This window comes from Littorina saxatilis, linkage group LG8 (assembly GCF_037325665.1).
Source record: "Littorina saxatilis isolate snail1 linkage group LG8, US_GU_Lsax_2.0, whole genome shotgun sequence".
Classification (NCBI taxonomy): Eukaryota; Metazoa; Mollusca; class Gastropoda; order Littorinimorpha; family Littorinidae; genus Littorina; species Littorina saxatilis.
The window spans coordinates 69,824,597-69,838,936 of NC_090252.1; the positions used below are offsets into that span (position 1 = coordinate 69,824,597).

The window sequence follows — 14,340 nt, forward strand, 5'->3', positions numbered from 1 at the left end:
TGTGTCGTTGTTGTTATGATTTCCTAAATCTCCTCCGCTTGTTGGTGGTGGTTGTGGTTGTTGTCGCGTCGCTGGTGGTGTCAGTGGTCGTTGCGGTGGTGGAAGTGGTAGTGGTTGTTGTATTAGGTTGTGGCGTGGGTAGTCGTAGTGGTCGCAGTGGTTGTTGTATGGGATGGTGGGGTGGTGGTGGTGGTGACAGGAGGCGTGCGGACCGTGATGAGCTGTGTGGTGCAGCGTGATACTGCATGCAGCCTGTCACCATGATCAATCAACTCATCAGTCATCTCATCATCATCCTCCTGATGTCTGTCCTGTAACACGGCCACCACGCGCCGCTCCAGGCCTTTCACCCAGCCATACCACGCTACTGTCACTGTGTCCGTTGCCGCCACCGCCACGTCCTGCACAACTCGCTCCCACCTCGCCTCGTTGTGTAGGAAGTCTTGATCCCCCAACACACTCACCGGTACACCTGCATCCTTCAGTCCCTGCACCACGCCGCTAGCTGGTGACGTCACCCGCCCTGCCTCATCCGTGACGTCATCATGTAAATCGTCGCTTCTGGTCAAGACGAACACATCACGGTAGCTCAGCCGGGAGGGACTGTTGGCGACGCTGCTACCTGCAGGGAAAGACCGTTGGAACGGTTAAACGCATAGTATGAGCAATATAAATATTCATATAGGCCTATATGCAAGCAAACACCTGTCACAACACATCCCTTTACTTGTTTTCTGCCCCCCCCCCCCCCCACACGCACGCAAGCATGCAAACGCACCTGAGTTATAAAATCATCTCAAAGTGTGTACATTTTCAACAAACACAGACAGCAAAATTTAGCCGTCATGACGTAATTTTGTAATTTACGTCAATTGAAATGACGTAATTATGCTAGATGTGCTTTCTTTCTTTTCCCCCTGGCAGACTGAGTTTTTCGTGTGAGTGTGAATGTGTGAGGAGGAGGGTGGGGGTGGGGGGGGGGGGGGGGGGTGGGGGTGTAAAACACCTGTAGGGACACGGGAATTTTTACCCTTCACTCAAACCTTCCACAATCACCATCACCACCGCCACCATCACCTTCACCACTATCATCATCATCATCATCATCATCATCATCATCATCATCATCATCATCATCATCATCATCATCACCACCACCATCACCTTCACCACTAGCATTATCATCATCATCATCATCATCATCATCATCATCATCACCACCTGCACCATCACCTTCACCACTATCATTATCATCATCATCATCATCACCACCACCATCATCACCACCACCACCATCATCATCAGCTACACAACTCACCCACACCCAGACGGCGCAGCACGGCAGCGATATCCTGACCACACTGTGCGCAGTCCACCGGCCACCGACCTGTGTGAGCGTTGCCATGGTGACTCAGCCGTATCACGCTCAGCCCGTCCCCAGGGGCAGGCACGCCGCTGTCGCTGTAGTCGTGGACTTCGTCATACTCTTGAACTCCTTGCTGTATTTCACGCAGGACGGCGGGCGCCGAGCGGAGGGGGACAGTGAACACCTGTGTCTGCAGTGCTGGGGGTATGTCGTCGTTATAAACAGAGGCACACCACAGGTACAGGTGTGGTACTCGCTGCGCTAGCTGTGATACCAGCTGTATGTTATCTGGACCAGGCTTATAACTGTGACACAGAATGGAGACATGGTGTTAGAGATGTGTGACACAGAATGGAGACATGGTGTTAGAGATGTGTGACATAGAATGGAGACATGGTGTTAGAGATGTATGACACAGAATGGAGACATGGTGTTAGAGATGTGTGACATAGAATGGAGACATGGTGTTAGAGATGGGTGACACAGAATGGACATGGTGTTAGAGATGTGTGACACAGAATGGAGACATGGTGTTAGAGATGTGTGACACAGAATGGAGACATGGTGTTAGAGATGTGTGACACAGAATGGAGACATGGTGTTAGAGATGTGTGACACAGAATGGAGACATGGTGTTAGAGATGTGTGACACAGAATGGAGACATGGTGTTAGAGATGTGTGACACAGAATGGAGACATGGTGTTAGAGATGTGTGACACAGAATGGAGACATGGTGTTAGAGATGTGTGACATAGAATGGAGACATGGTGTTAGAGATGTGTGACACAGAATGGAGACATGGTGTTAGAGATGTGTGACACAGAATGGAGACATGGTGTTAGAGATGTGTGACACAGAATGGAGTCATGGTGTTAGAGATGTGTGACACAGAATGGAGACATGGTGTTAGAGATGTGTGACACAGAATGGAGACATGGTGTTAGAGATGTGTAACACAAAATGGAGTCATGGTGTTAGAGATGTGTGACACAGAATGGAGACATGGTGTTAGAGATGTGTGACACAGAATGGAGACATGGTGTTACAGATGTGTAACACAGAATGGAGACATGGTGTTAGAGATGTGTGACACAGAATGGAGACATGGTGTTAGAGATGTGTGACACAGAATGGAGACATGGTGTTAGAGATGTGTGTCTCTATTGCAATACATATTTTTTCAGGTGATGATCATTATCAACAGTACGCAAGTATAGTTATGACACAATTCAATGTGTTAGCAACAATGACGCCATTCTCATCTAATGCACATTCTCATGATACCGACAAGCCATACCACCCATAAACAGTGGTGTACGATACAAAAATGAGTCGTTTACAACACTCTCTCTCTCCCTCTCTCTCTCTCTCTCTCTCTCTCTCTCTCTCTCTCTCTCTCTCTCTCTTACACACACACACACACACACACACACACACACACACACACAAACGGTCACACACTGACACACACACACTGTCACACACACTGTCACACACACACACACACACACACACACACACACACACACACACACACACACACACACACACACACGTATGAACACAAACCTGCTGTCAAAGAACGCCTCATCAAGCAAGACGTAGAGGTGGCCGTTTTGCACACATGCCACGAGGTCGGTGACAGCCTTCTCAACGTCTTCCTCCCTGTTGAAGAAATCGTATTTGTGGTGCAACACGCTACCTGGTGTCAGGGAAGGCTTCGGGCCCGCGCTCAGAGACATCCCCAGCTGTTGTGTGATGGATGTGCTGACGGCCCGGGTGTGGTAGCCTGTTGAGAGGACGTGCACATCGTGCCCCTCTCGCAGCCACCTCACCCCCTGCAGCACCAACACCACCGTCTTACCTGTTGGAACACAGACATATTTAGGTTAGTATGTTGCAAAGCACTGTGAAACTATGGTAACTGTAACATGCCCAGACGACGTGCACATCCGGCCCATTCGCTGCCACCTCAACCCCTTCAGTGCCAGCACCACCGTCTTACCTGTTGAAAATAAAACCATATCTTTAATGTAATATATTACAAAACACTTTGAAAGTAAGGTAATCTAACACGCAGAGAAAACATGCACATCCGGCCCATTCGCTGCCACCTAAACCCCTTCAGTACCAGCACCACCGTCTTACCTGTTGGAACAAAAAACATATTTATGATAATATATTACTCAAGGATGTGAAAACAAGGCAGTGGTACACATAGAGACGACTTGCATATCGTGTCCCTGTTGTTAGGGAAGATGTAGGCCTACGATCAGCCACCTCCACCCCTGCAGTACCAGACCTGTCTTACCTGTTCACACACAAAACATAATTAAAACAATCTAGTATTACAAAACCGTGTGAAAGCAAGGCTCTGTGACATTTAGTTCGTTTCACCTGCTACACGCGAACCACAGCATCAGGAACATAGCAATATGCATGAACATAGATCTATATAACTGCCAAGAAAAACATTAATTTAGAAAATAAATTCCATGGAGACTAGGCTAAACCAACGTGTCAGTTACAAACTTTACTCTTTGTCAGCTGGATGGCTTTCCTTCAGTTGACACATTTTGCATGGAACCAGACGACACACATAGAATCAAAGGACACACATAGCGTGCACAAAACAAACCGTCTCTTCAACAAAACAGGAACCTTCTGGTATTATGAAGACAAAGTAACACTTGACGAAAATAACGTCACACACATTGCGTCATGCATTCACAGAAGACGTCATTTGAGCAATCTAACACTGATGAATCGGTGCACTGTAGGGAAATCAGAAACATTGTTCTGTCAGTATGGTTTGCTGCAACAACAATGACGACGACGATGATTTGTTATCGTTCATGACGACGACGACGACGAAGATGATGGTGATGATGATGATGATGATGATGATGATGATGATGATGATGATGATGACGATGATGATGATGATGATGATGATGATGATGATGATGATGATGATGATGATGATGATAACAAGTTAAAGAACTTTGAGAGGTAGTGGCGAAGGAAGCAGCATCACCAGCAGTAGCATTAGTACTTGCTGGGTGATGGTGATGTGATAGTGGTAGTGGTGGTGGTGGTGGCAGCGGTGGCGGTGTTCATTTTTATAGCAGTATTAGCACAGCACCCTTCACACACATGTCAGCAGGTGAACGCTGTAACCTTCATTCAGGTCATGTCCTACAACTGTTGTGCTACTGTCAGCCGATTGATTTGACACGATTTCTATCGACGAGAAGGCGACATGCACTATGTGATACTGATAGTAAGACCGAACTTTGATCAAATGGCGGCAGGCTTCTGACCGAGATAAAACTCCATTAAAAGATGCACGACTTGGAACAAATCGCTCGCGCAACTTTGTCTGAAGGCTTTGTGAGTGATCCGTCCTCAATATTACGTTATCTCTTACCGGCCCCAGATGTGAAACAAACGGCTGAGCTAAGTGTTCACATGGCGACAACTCTTCTTCTACCTTGCTAATAAAGTTTAAGATGTGAAACAAACGGCTGAGCTTAGTGTTCCCATGGCGACAACTCTTCTTCTACCTTGCTAATAAAGTTTAAGATGTGAAACAAACGGCTGAGCTTAGTGTTCCCATGGCGACAACTCTTCTTCTACCTTGCTAATAAAGTTTAAGATGTCAAACAAACGGCTGAGCTAAGTGTTCCCATGGCGACAACTCTTCTTCTACCTTGCTAATAAAGTTTAAGATGTCAAACAAACGGCTGAGCTAAGTGTTCCCATGGCGACAACTCTTCTTCTACCTTGCTAATAAAGTTTAAGATGTGAAACAAACGGCTGAGCTAAGTGTTCCCATGGCGACAACTCTTCTTCTACCTTGCTAATACAGTTTAAGATCCATGACAGTCAAACATCGGCGGCAAGACCAACAACAACATAATAAAGAAACAAACAATATTACAATTTAAAGAAAAACTATCAAGAGACGGTGTAAGCTTGTCACCTGTTCCTGGCGCTCCCGTAATGCAGACCCGTGGCGGGTCTCGGTTCATCAGGCCCAGCTGTTGCAGGGTCAGAACCAGAAGTGCCAGCCTCCGCCCCAGTTCCGCCACCGCCTGTCCTGCAGTCCGCACCTCCACACGTACGTTGTTGAAGCAGGGGACAGACACCGTAGTAGCCTGTCCAACGAACCTGTAATCCAAGACAAACAAATACAAAAAGAACACACTCACAAAAAAATCAAGATCAAACCAACGATTATATAAGGCTTAAAACTCAAATAACAAAAAACATAACATTGCTCCAGCACTGTGACATAACTGTCATGATATTGTCACTTCTCTCACCTGGCCACGATGTCCAGGTAAAGTTGATCAGTGAGCCGAGTGTCCACAGTACAGGCCATCCTGTATTGCCACCAGGTGCTCAGCTGTGATAACACGGCGGGTGTCACGTGCCAGTACGATGCAGGCTGGGACAGTTGGTCTGAGCAACAGCACAGCTGCACGGCCTGTGTCGTATTGGCTGCACCCAGGCTCTGACACACCGCCTGCAATGTAGAAATGCTTCTGGTAAAAATGCGTGACCAATTTTACACATCACGTCTCGACGATACTTTTTTTCTTAAACAACCACCCGAGTATATTGCACAATTTTGCACGAATTAAAAACTATTCAAATAGGTCATCACTTTGTAAAATATAATTCTCTCTCTCTCTCTCTCTCTCTCTCTCTCTCTCTCTCTCTCTCTCTCTCTCTCTCTCTCTCTCTCTCTCTCTCGCTCTCTCTCTCTCTCTCTCTCTCTCTGTCTCTCTCTCTCTCACCTGTTGTAACTTGGAATTTTTATCATCATCCAGAATCCGCTGTAGCTGAGCTTGGCTGACGTAAGGTAGGAAGAGAGTCTTCCTCACAGTCAGGCCGGGAGCGATGTCACTGACCATGTGTCTGGCGTGCACTTCACACTTGTCCAGGGTCTTGACTGCATTGCCAATAAACTTGACCACCTGAGTGTCCGCTCGGCTTGCCTCGGTCTTACCGACAGACTTGATTTCTCCGACCAGGATACCATACTGTCGGTGAATCACCAGGATGTCAAAGTCTCCCTGCTTCCCGTGGTGCCGAAGCTCCTTAGGTAAGTTTGCTGGCTTGGGGAGCTTGCCTGTGTGTTTGGCGTAAAACGGCTTGTTGAGGTAGTCCTTAAAGTTGAGCTCGGACACCACGAACATGACCTCCTTTCCGGAATCTCCGAGTTGCTGCAAGTTGTGCAGCACGTGCTGCTGTGCAAAGTCTGCCTGAATGTTGGCCTGCTGCTGCTGAAGCTGCTCACTAGAGGGCAGCACGAGCACTTCCTGACCCGTACCGGGTACTGTGTCCGTGTTATAAGGCACCCGGGTAAACTGAACCGGGGGAACAATGTATGTGCAGGTGAGAGCGTCAGGGTACAGCTGTTTCACAATGTCCACCAAGTTGTCACGGGTGTCCTCACCGCTGTTGGGGCTCGCCATGATGCGGGATAAAAATAACTCTTCTAGGAAACTGTAAAACACAGAAATACGAGACCAAGAAACCGAAATAGAGAAATTGGACATACATCATTGTGTACTAGCAGCCTGATAAAGATCGAACCACTATTCAACTGATATTACTTTCTCTAGACCTGTCCATATCTGACTGCTGTTTGGTTTACATCTGGGTTTAAATAACAAGCCTTGACCTTTGGTATGACATTAGAATGACGTCATAATTGTGTTGTTTGAATCTGATAAAGACGCAGATCACCAGACACGTGACATTCACACTCGCGGATAAACAACTCTGACATTTGACCAGACGATGCAGATTATTGAAACAGTGACTTAGCATGAGAACAATAATCTCCAGGACCAACACAATGTTTCTAACTGTTTGACTGTCTTCATCATGCCGTTTTCCCTGTGTACATAAAGTAACAACTAGATAGTATTCATCATGTGGAACATAACATGCTTTTCTGACCAAATTTGACATTACAATGATATCATTTCACCTCACGTGAACTGAACCCGAACGGGTTCCTGTTTGATTGTAATGTCCCACGTACAATTTCAAAGTTTTCGACTGAGTGAAACTTTAATGAGACGACGAGACGCGGACGACTTGGACAAGAAGGCGCTATCGGCAGAGCTACAACGTCTGTAAGCGCTGTGCGCAGGATACTTTCCCTGTTTTTAAGCTATGGAACGCCAAAACTGACATTTTACCCGGTAAAATCTGTCTGTCTGTCTGTCTGTCTGTCTGTTTCTCTCTCTCCCTCTCTCTCTCTCTCCGGTATGGATCAGACAGACGTATGTATGTGCGTGTCTGACTGTCTGTGTTGTTCCGTCTGTCTACGTCTAGCAAATCACCCGGACAGACAGACAGATACATACACACACATACACACAGACTAACCGAGAGAGACAGACAGCCACAGAGAGAGAGAGAGAGAGAGAGAGAGAGAGAGAGAGAGAGAGAGAGAGAGAGAGAGAGAGAGAGAGAGAGAGAGATGACAGAGACAGAGATAGAGACAGAGACAGACAAAGAGAGTGAGAGAAGGGTGGGGGTGGTAGGGAGAGTGAGCTCAGCCTCGGTGTCAGGCTTCAGGAACAGTAGTTCATACAAGCAATTTAGCTGGGGTTTCTCTGTTAGCTGTCGGCCAGCGCAATCTGTATCCACTTGAAATTGTGACACGTATCCTTACACAGGCATACGCGGGTGCATTTGAATTTCACGCATTTGAAAAATGTTTTCGTCTTCCCACATTTGATTTTCCCGCATTTGGTGGTTTGAATTTCACGCATGTGAGCTTTTGAAATTCACGCATGTGAGCTTTTGAAAATCACGCATGTAGTGTATGCGTTGGGGTGTGTGTATATGAGATAGAGTTGCTCGTGACCGATGATGAGTCTCAATTCACCTTGAAATGAGTTGAAACATTTAAGTTTTCTATTAGATGAGATGGTAAATTCTTCAAGAGGTGAATGAAGAATCGTTCTGACACATGTCTTCAATTCTCTCACATACTCAATGGCGAAATGAGCCGTGTAGTTGAACTGAATTGTGATTTGTGAGTTGTGAGCGAACCGTCGTGACGTATAAACTCCCACGGATTTCCCATGTATTCGTGTCTTGCTGAATTGTGATTTGTATTCACGCGTCTATACACGGGACTCACTCACGAACACACCGATGCAGGGGGGATACGTGCATGCGTGTGCATGCGTGTGCGTGAAATTCAAATGACAAGTAAGGAGAGATTTTAACTGGAAACCTGCGTGAAATTCATGTGTTAAGAAATGCGAGAAATTCATAGCGTGAAATTCAAAAGTGCGTGAAATTCAGTTGCACCGGTATACGCAACTAGGTAATTAGGGCGGCGCGGCGGCGCGTGGCGATCGGCAAGCCCCATAAACGTGGACACACTCTCTCTCACACACACACACACACACGCACTCACACACACACACACACACACGCACACACACGCACTCACACACACACACACACACACACACACACACACACGCCCGTGCGCGCGCGCATAGGCTCTCGCCTACAGGCGGCGCACGCACACACAGGCACTGGGCACACACACGCACTCACACACATCACTGCCTCGCATAACGTGACAGAAATCGCAGTCGCTGGTAAATTTCCGAAAATCTACCAAAAGATTTTACCGGTTAAAAAATCCGTTTTAGCGTTTTATACTGAGCTTTCATTTCTTAGATATATTGTAGAGTAATATGTCTCGTCTGTGTGCAGTACAACAGACAGTTCACTTTCGGTCAGAATTTGGTGTTTGTAGGCCCTACCAATTTGTTTTTCAAAGTGAGTCGCGTTTTGTCTTGACAGTGCGCTGCTAGTTCTCCGTTCTGCGACAAGCCAGTTTACATAATACAAGCCAGTTTACACAATACAAGCCAGTTTACACAATACAAGCCAGTTTACACAATACAAGCCAGTTTACACAATACAAGCCAGTTTAGACAATACAAGCCAGTTTACACAATACAAGCCTGTCTCTGGTACTTCTTTATTTGGTGTTTAACGTCGTTTTCAACCACGAAGGTTATATCGCGACGAGGGAAAGGGGGAGATGGGATAGGGGAAAGGGGGGAGATGGGATAGAGCCACTTGTTAAGTGTTTCTTGTTCACAAAAGCACTAATCAAAAAATTGCTCCAGGGGCCTGCAACGTAGTACAATATAATCCTTACTGGGAGAATGCAAGTTTCCAGTACAAAGGACTAAACATTTCTTACACACTGCTTGACTAAAATCTTTACAAACATTGACTATATTCTATGCAAGAACCTCTTAACAAGGGTTAAAGGAGAAACAGAATCCGTTAGTCGCCTCACACGACATGCGGGGTGCAGAGAAATAAGGATGTGGAAAAGAAGACTTTTGGTAAGTGAAATAAAGGTGATGGATCCAGTCAGGTAGAAATAAGACAACAAGAAAAGAATTGGAACAGGGAATAGTAGGGAGAGTTTTCTTGGAAGGAAATATATAGGTGAAAGGACTGGTAAGGCAGAAATAAGACAAAAGAAGAGAAGAAACAGAACCGTTAGTCGCCTCTTACGACATGCTGGGTAGCATCGGGTAAATTCTTTCTAGTCCCAACCAATATGGGACTCCCCCTAACCCGCGGGGGTTATCTCTGGTACGTGGTGCTGGTATCCCGCAACGATTGTGCAAACAGCTCAGCTGACAACGCGTCGTCGCTCGTCTAAAGCGGGCCTAAGGAGCTCCGCTCACATGTAACTTCAGCAGGACCGACGACGCACTGCAGATTATCGCAGCCCGCTACACGTTTCATGAAAGGAAAACAGGCCAAGTACTGACTCGTTATAATCCCTATTGCAGCATAAATAATAGACAGTACGTCGTCTGTGCCGCTGAAACTGCGCAGGTATATTCTGCCCATAACGACAATCATCTTCTCCACTGTCACACACAGTAACTTCCGTGTAACGCGGTGTTAATGGTGTCCAGTGTTGGGGCGCTATGTGAGGACACACGCGATACACACACGCAGTTCAGACCGGGAACATACTGCTTTACAGGATCAATCAATCAATCAATATGAGGCTTATATCGCGCGTATTCTGTGGGTACAGTTCTAAGCGCAGGGATTTTTTTTTAATGCAATTTATATCGCGCACATATTCAAGGCGCAGGGATTTATTTATGCCGTGTGAGATGGAATTTGTTTTACACAATACATCACGCATTCACATCGGCCAGCAGATCGCAGCCATTTCGGCGCATATCCTACTTTTCACGGCCTAATATTCCAAGTCACACGGGTATTTTGGTGGACATTTTTATCTATGCCTATACAATTTTGCTAGGAAAGACCCTTTTGTCAATCGTGGGATCTTTAACGTGCACACCCCAATGTAGTGTACACGAAGGGACCTCGGTTTTTCGTCTCATCCGAAAGACTAGCACTTGAACCCACCACCTAGGTTAGGAAAGGGGGGGGGGGGGGGGGGAGAAAATTGCTAACGCCCTGACCCAGGGTCGAACTCGCAACCTCTCGCTTCCGAGCGCAAGTGCGTTACCACTCGGCCACCCAGGAGAGGTCTAGATACCTCGTTTCTGTTTTTACGTCTAGTCAAGGTTAAACTAACTGTATTAACTTAAGCACAAGCACTACTGCGCTAAACCTGCTGTCATTTTAAGCAATTGACAGCCGGCTGCTCGCTGCAGGGACAATGTGCACGGATTTATATCTTCTTACAATGTGTCAGCGCTGTCTAGGCCACCCCCAGTCGGTGATCCGACCGTCTTGGTGAGAAAAAATGCAATGCGTTCAGTTTCATTAGTCGACAGATTGACTGAATGTATTGATTTTGATTTACGCGACTTGTTTTTCTATTAGATGAGCGGCCAACAGGGCTCTCAGTCCGACTTAAAGCACAGTCGGAACTCCCGGGAAAATGCGGTATCATGCGACAGACAAATGCATGTAGTAGGCGCACAAGCATGACAACAGACAGAGAAGAATAAAACAACAACAACAACAACAACAACAACAACAACAACAACAACAAACGACAGAACAGACTTACCTGTGGTGTTGAGACACAGGTCTGAAGATGTTCAGTCCTACACAAAGTTTCTGAGACACAAGTGGCAAGCTGTTTGTCTCGGTGCACTCTGCTGTGTTTAGTTGTAACGCTATAGTTCACAATCCTAAACCCAATAATTTAACACGTGTTACACTGATCTGTTTTACAGCACTGTGCTGTGTAGTTGTAACGCTACAGTTCACAGTTCTCAACCCAACACATCACACACCGCGAAACGTGACAAACTTAGGATCCTATTAGTATTACCCTCTGAACCTTAAATCATGTTTTTCACGTAAAGTTTACAGTACTGTCGGTCAAAGACTCCAGACACGGGTGTTCACTATCTGGCACCCCGCTGTGCTTTGATTTCAAAACGAACACAATTTAAAAATGTTAAAGAGTAATGCAGCAAGTTGTAATACAGAGATACTGAGAACGAATCGTTGTACAGTGCTGAGACGGAATGCAACACAGAACTGACACAAAGTGTGCCTCACAGACGCAATGAAAAACTTCCTGGTTGAAACGTCCTAACTCCTCATGTATGCGGGGTTTCGACACAACGACAGCGACCACGTGACACACTCTGTGTAAAGTTGCTCGTTTGCGATCAGCGTGCGACGCGTTTTGTCGGTTTTATCTTGCAAGCTACACACATTGTTTATATTAGAAGAAGAAGAAAACATGTTCCCTTGAAGTATACCTAATAGGATTTGTACGTTCTTAGAGTATAGTCAGATTGGTATTAATGAGGTCTTCATAATTTCCTGAACCAGATAAATAAAATGTGAGCCCTTGTCCGGGCCCCTGGACCAGTTTTGCAAAATGGAGGTCAAACTCGTGCATTTCATGGCGTAACGTTTGTGTCATACAGGTTGGAATGTGTCGGGGTTTTCCCGCATCGAACAATTGTTGTTCAAGGAGTTGTCTTAAAGCTGGAAGCATTCCTACCTCATAAATACAGTGTTCTATATATTTTGTTCCAGCGTGAGAGACAGAGAGAGAAAGAGGGAGAGAGAGAGGGAGAGAGAGAGAGAGAGTGTGCGTGTGTGTGTGTGTGTGTGTGTGTGTGTGTTTGCTTGTTTGTTATTGTTTTTGCTCCTTGTTCGACGGAAATCCATTTCTTTTGTTGTATTCGGCCACTGCTTTAAATAATGTGGTTCTTCAAATTCCAAGTGCGTGCCAAGCTCTTTTTGCAACGTTACTCCAGTGATATACAGGCTCCCCTTTTCAGCATCTTATGCACATTCACAATAATCTTTTTCACCTCGGACAAACCCTTCGATAGCTTCGGTGTTTGTGTGACATGTATTATGTCAGCACGAGATGCACGAATAAGGTAGTACGGCACAGGTGGAAAAAAATGACCTGCAAGTTTGTAGAGGCCTGGAAAGGGGGAAACATTTGATTCTTGTTAAGTAGTCTTTATGAAGAAAAATGTAACCAGAGGAAAGTAAGGATTATCGTAAATATAAATTAAATTAGGTATACTTTTGACGACCGGCACGGTGGCCTAGGGGTAAGGCGTCCGCCCCGTGATCGGGAGGTCGTGAGTTCGAACCCCGGCCGGGTCATACCTAAGACTTTAAAATTGGCAATCTAGTGGCTGCTCCGCCTGGCGTCTGGCATTATGGGGTTAGTGCTAGGACTGGTTGGTCCGGTGTCAGAATAATGTGACTGGGTTAGACATGAAGCCTGTGCTGCGACTTCTGTCTTGTGTGTGGCGCACGTTATATGTCAAAGCAGCACCGCCCTGATATGGCCCTTCGTGGTCGGCTGGGCGTTAAACAAACAAACAAACAAATACTTTTGACGAAATTATTATGTTCTTATCCACATTGCAAAATATGTGTAGATTGCGAGATAATTTCGAAAAACCAACTCTAAGGCGTATCGCAAACGGATCATACCCGGGGTGCATATAATAGCTCCTTAATTGACACTGAGGTGGGTCACGTGGTATGGTAGCACATTCCTGCCAATATGTCATCAGAAGAAAGGTTTGTCAATGCGAATTGTCATTAGTGCGAAAATGCTTAGGTGGGGAATCTTTTTTATGAATAAATACATTTAGAATGTAGAGACAAAGTACGAGGTATTTGACAAGAGTAACACACGTGAACAGAAACATGGATCAGATTGTCAGGGCTTGATATCGTGAAGAAAGAAGTGATCGTGTACATCAACATCCACAGCTGGTGTCTTATTTTCCTTTACACGAATCTTAATAGCATACTGTTACCTGAACCCCCCTCCCCCCCCTCCATACTCTCATGACATGTTGTCAAGATGTGACTAACTTGCAGGGAAAGATGAGGAAAGCCACCCTGAACTCTATTTCTCCCTGACCTTGTCAAGTACCGGGTGAGGTACAGGGGTGGCGGGCGGAAGGGAGATGGGCGAGAGAGAGGTAGAGAGAGAAAGAGGGAAACAGAGAGGGAGAGACAGACAGAGATAGAGTAGTGAGTTAGTGAAAGAGAGAGAGAGAGGTAGAGAGAGAGAGAGAGAGAGAGAGAGAGAGAGAGAGAGAGAGAGAGAGAGAGAGAGAGAGAGAGAGAGAGAGAGAAAGAGAGGGGGAGTTAGAGAGAGAGAGAGAGAGAGAGAGAGAGAGAGAGAGAGAGAGACAGAGATAGAGACACAGACAGACAGACAGACAGACAGACAGACAGACAGACAGACAGAGCAGCGCGTTCCTTATCAAAAAGTCAGTTTGACTCGGCAGGGTTGACGGTCGGGAGAGAGAGGTGTGTGTGGGTGTTTGTTGGGGGCGGAGTGTGCATTCTTAGGCGAAGGGTTGAAATAGAGAATAAAATACCCCGTCATGCCCCAATAACACGACATGAAACATGCAGGGGCGGCGTGATCCTCTACTGTCACCTGAGACAAGTC

At 46.1% G+C, this 14,340-nt stretch overlaps 2 protein-coding genes across 5 annotated transcripts in view; both read right to left on the reverse strand.

The window, feature by feature from the left end:
- Positions 1-13,675, reverse strand: part of LOC138974274 (uncharacterized) — a 72,233-nt gene extending 58,558 nt beyond the window's left edge. For 3 of the 4 annotated variants that reach the window (XR_011458370.1, XR_011458371.1, XM_070346995.1), the window contains exons 1-4: positions 6,173-7,813; positions 5,696-5,898; positions 5,353-5,540; positions 2,937-3,231 (exon numbers count right to left, since the gene is read on the reverse strand). Coding sequence is in view for 2 of the 4 variants with exons in the window: in XM_070346995.1 (XP_070203096.1) it covers positions 2,937-3,231; positions 5,353-5,540; positions 5,696-5,898; positions 6,173-6,937 (1,451 nt within the window). In the remaining 2 variants the exon portion in view is untranslated. Of the gene's footprint in view, positions 1-2,936; positions 3,232-5,352; positions 5,541-5,695; positions 5,899-6,172; positions 7,814-11,448 lie in introns of those variants that run through there. The other variant, XM_070346996.1, reaches the window with a different exon arrangement.
- Positions 7-2,439, reverse strand: LOC138974427 (uncharacterized). The gene is made up of 3 exons (XM_070347142.1): positions 2,414-2,439; positions 1,319-1,671; positions 7-622 (listed from the first exon to the last, which is right to left on the reverse strand). Exons 1-3 carry the CDS (start codon positions 2,437-2,439, stop codon positions 123-125), a joined length of 879 nt encoding a protein of 292 aa, XP_070203243.1. The 3' UTR covers positions 7-122.
- Positions 13,676-14,340: the final 665 nt, after the last annotated feature.

Coding starts and splice junctions, on each gene's coding strand:
- LOC138974427 (XM_070347142.1), bottom strand. CDS start 2,439: ATGTCTCCATTCTGTGTTACACATCT. Junction 1,672..2,413: donor CCATTCTGTGTTACACATCT/GTAACACCATGT, acceptor TCTGTGTCACAG/TTATAAGCCTGGTCCAGATA. Junction 623..1,318: donor GCTGCGCCGTCTGGGTGTGG/GTGAGTTGTGTA, acceptor CTTTCCCTGCAG/GTAGCAGCGTCGCCAACAGT.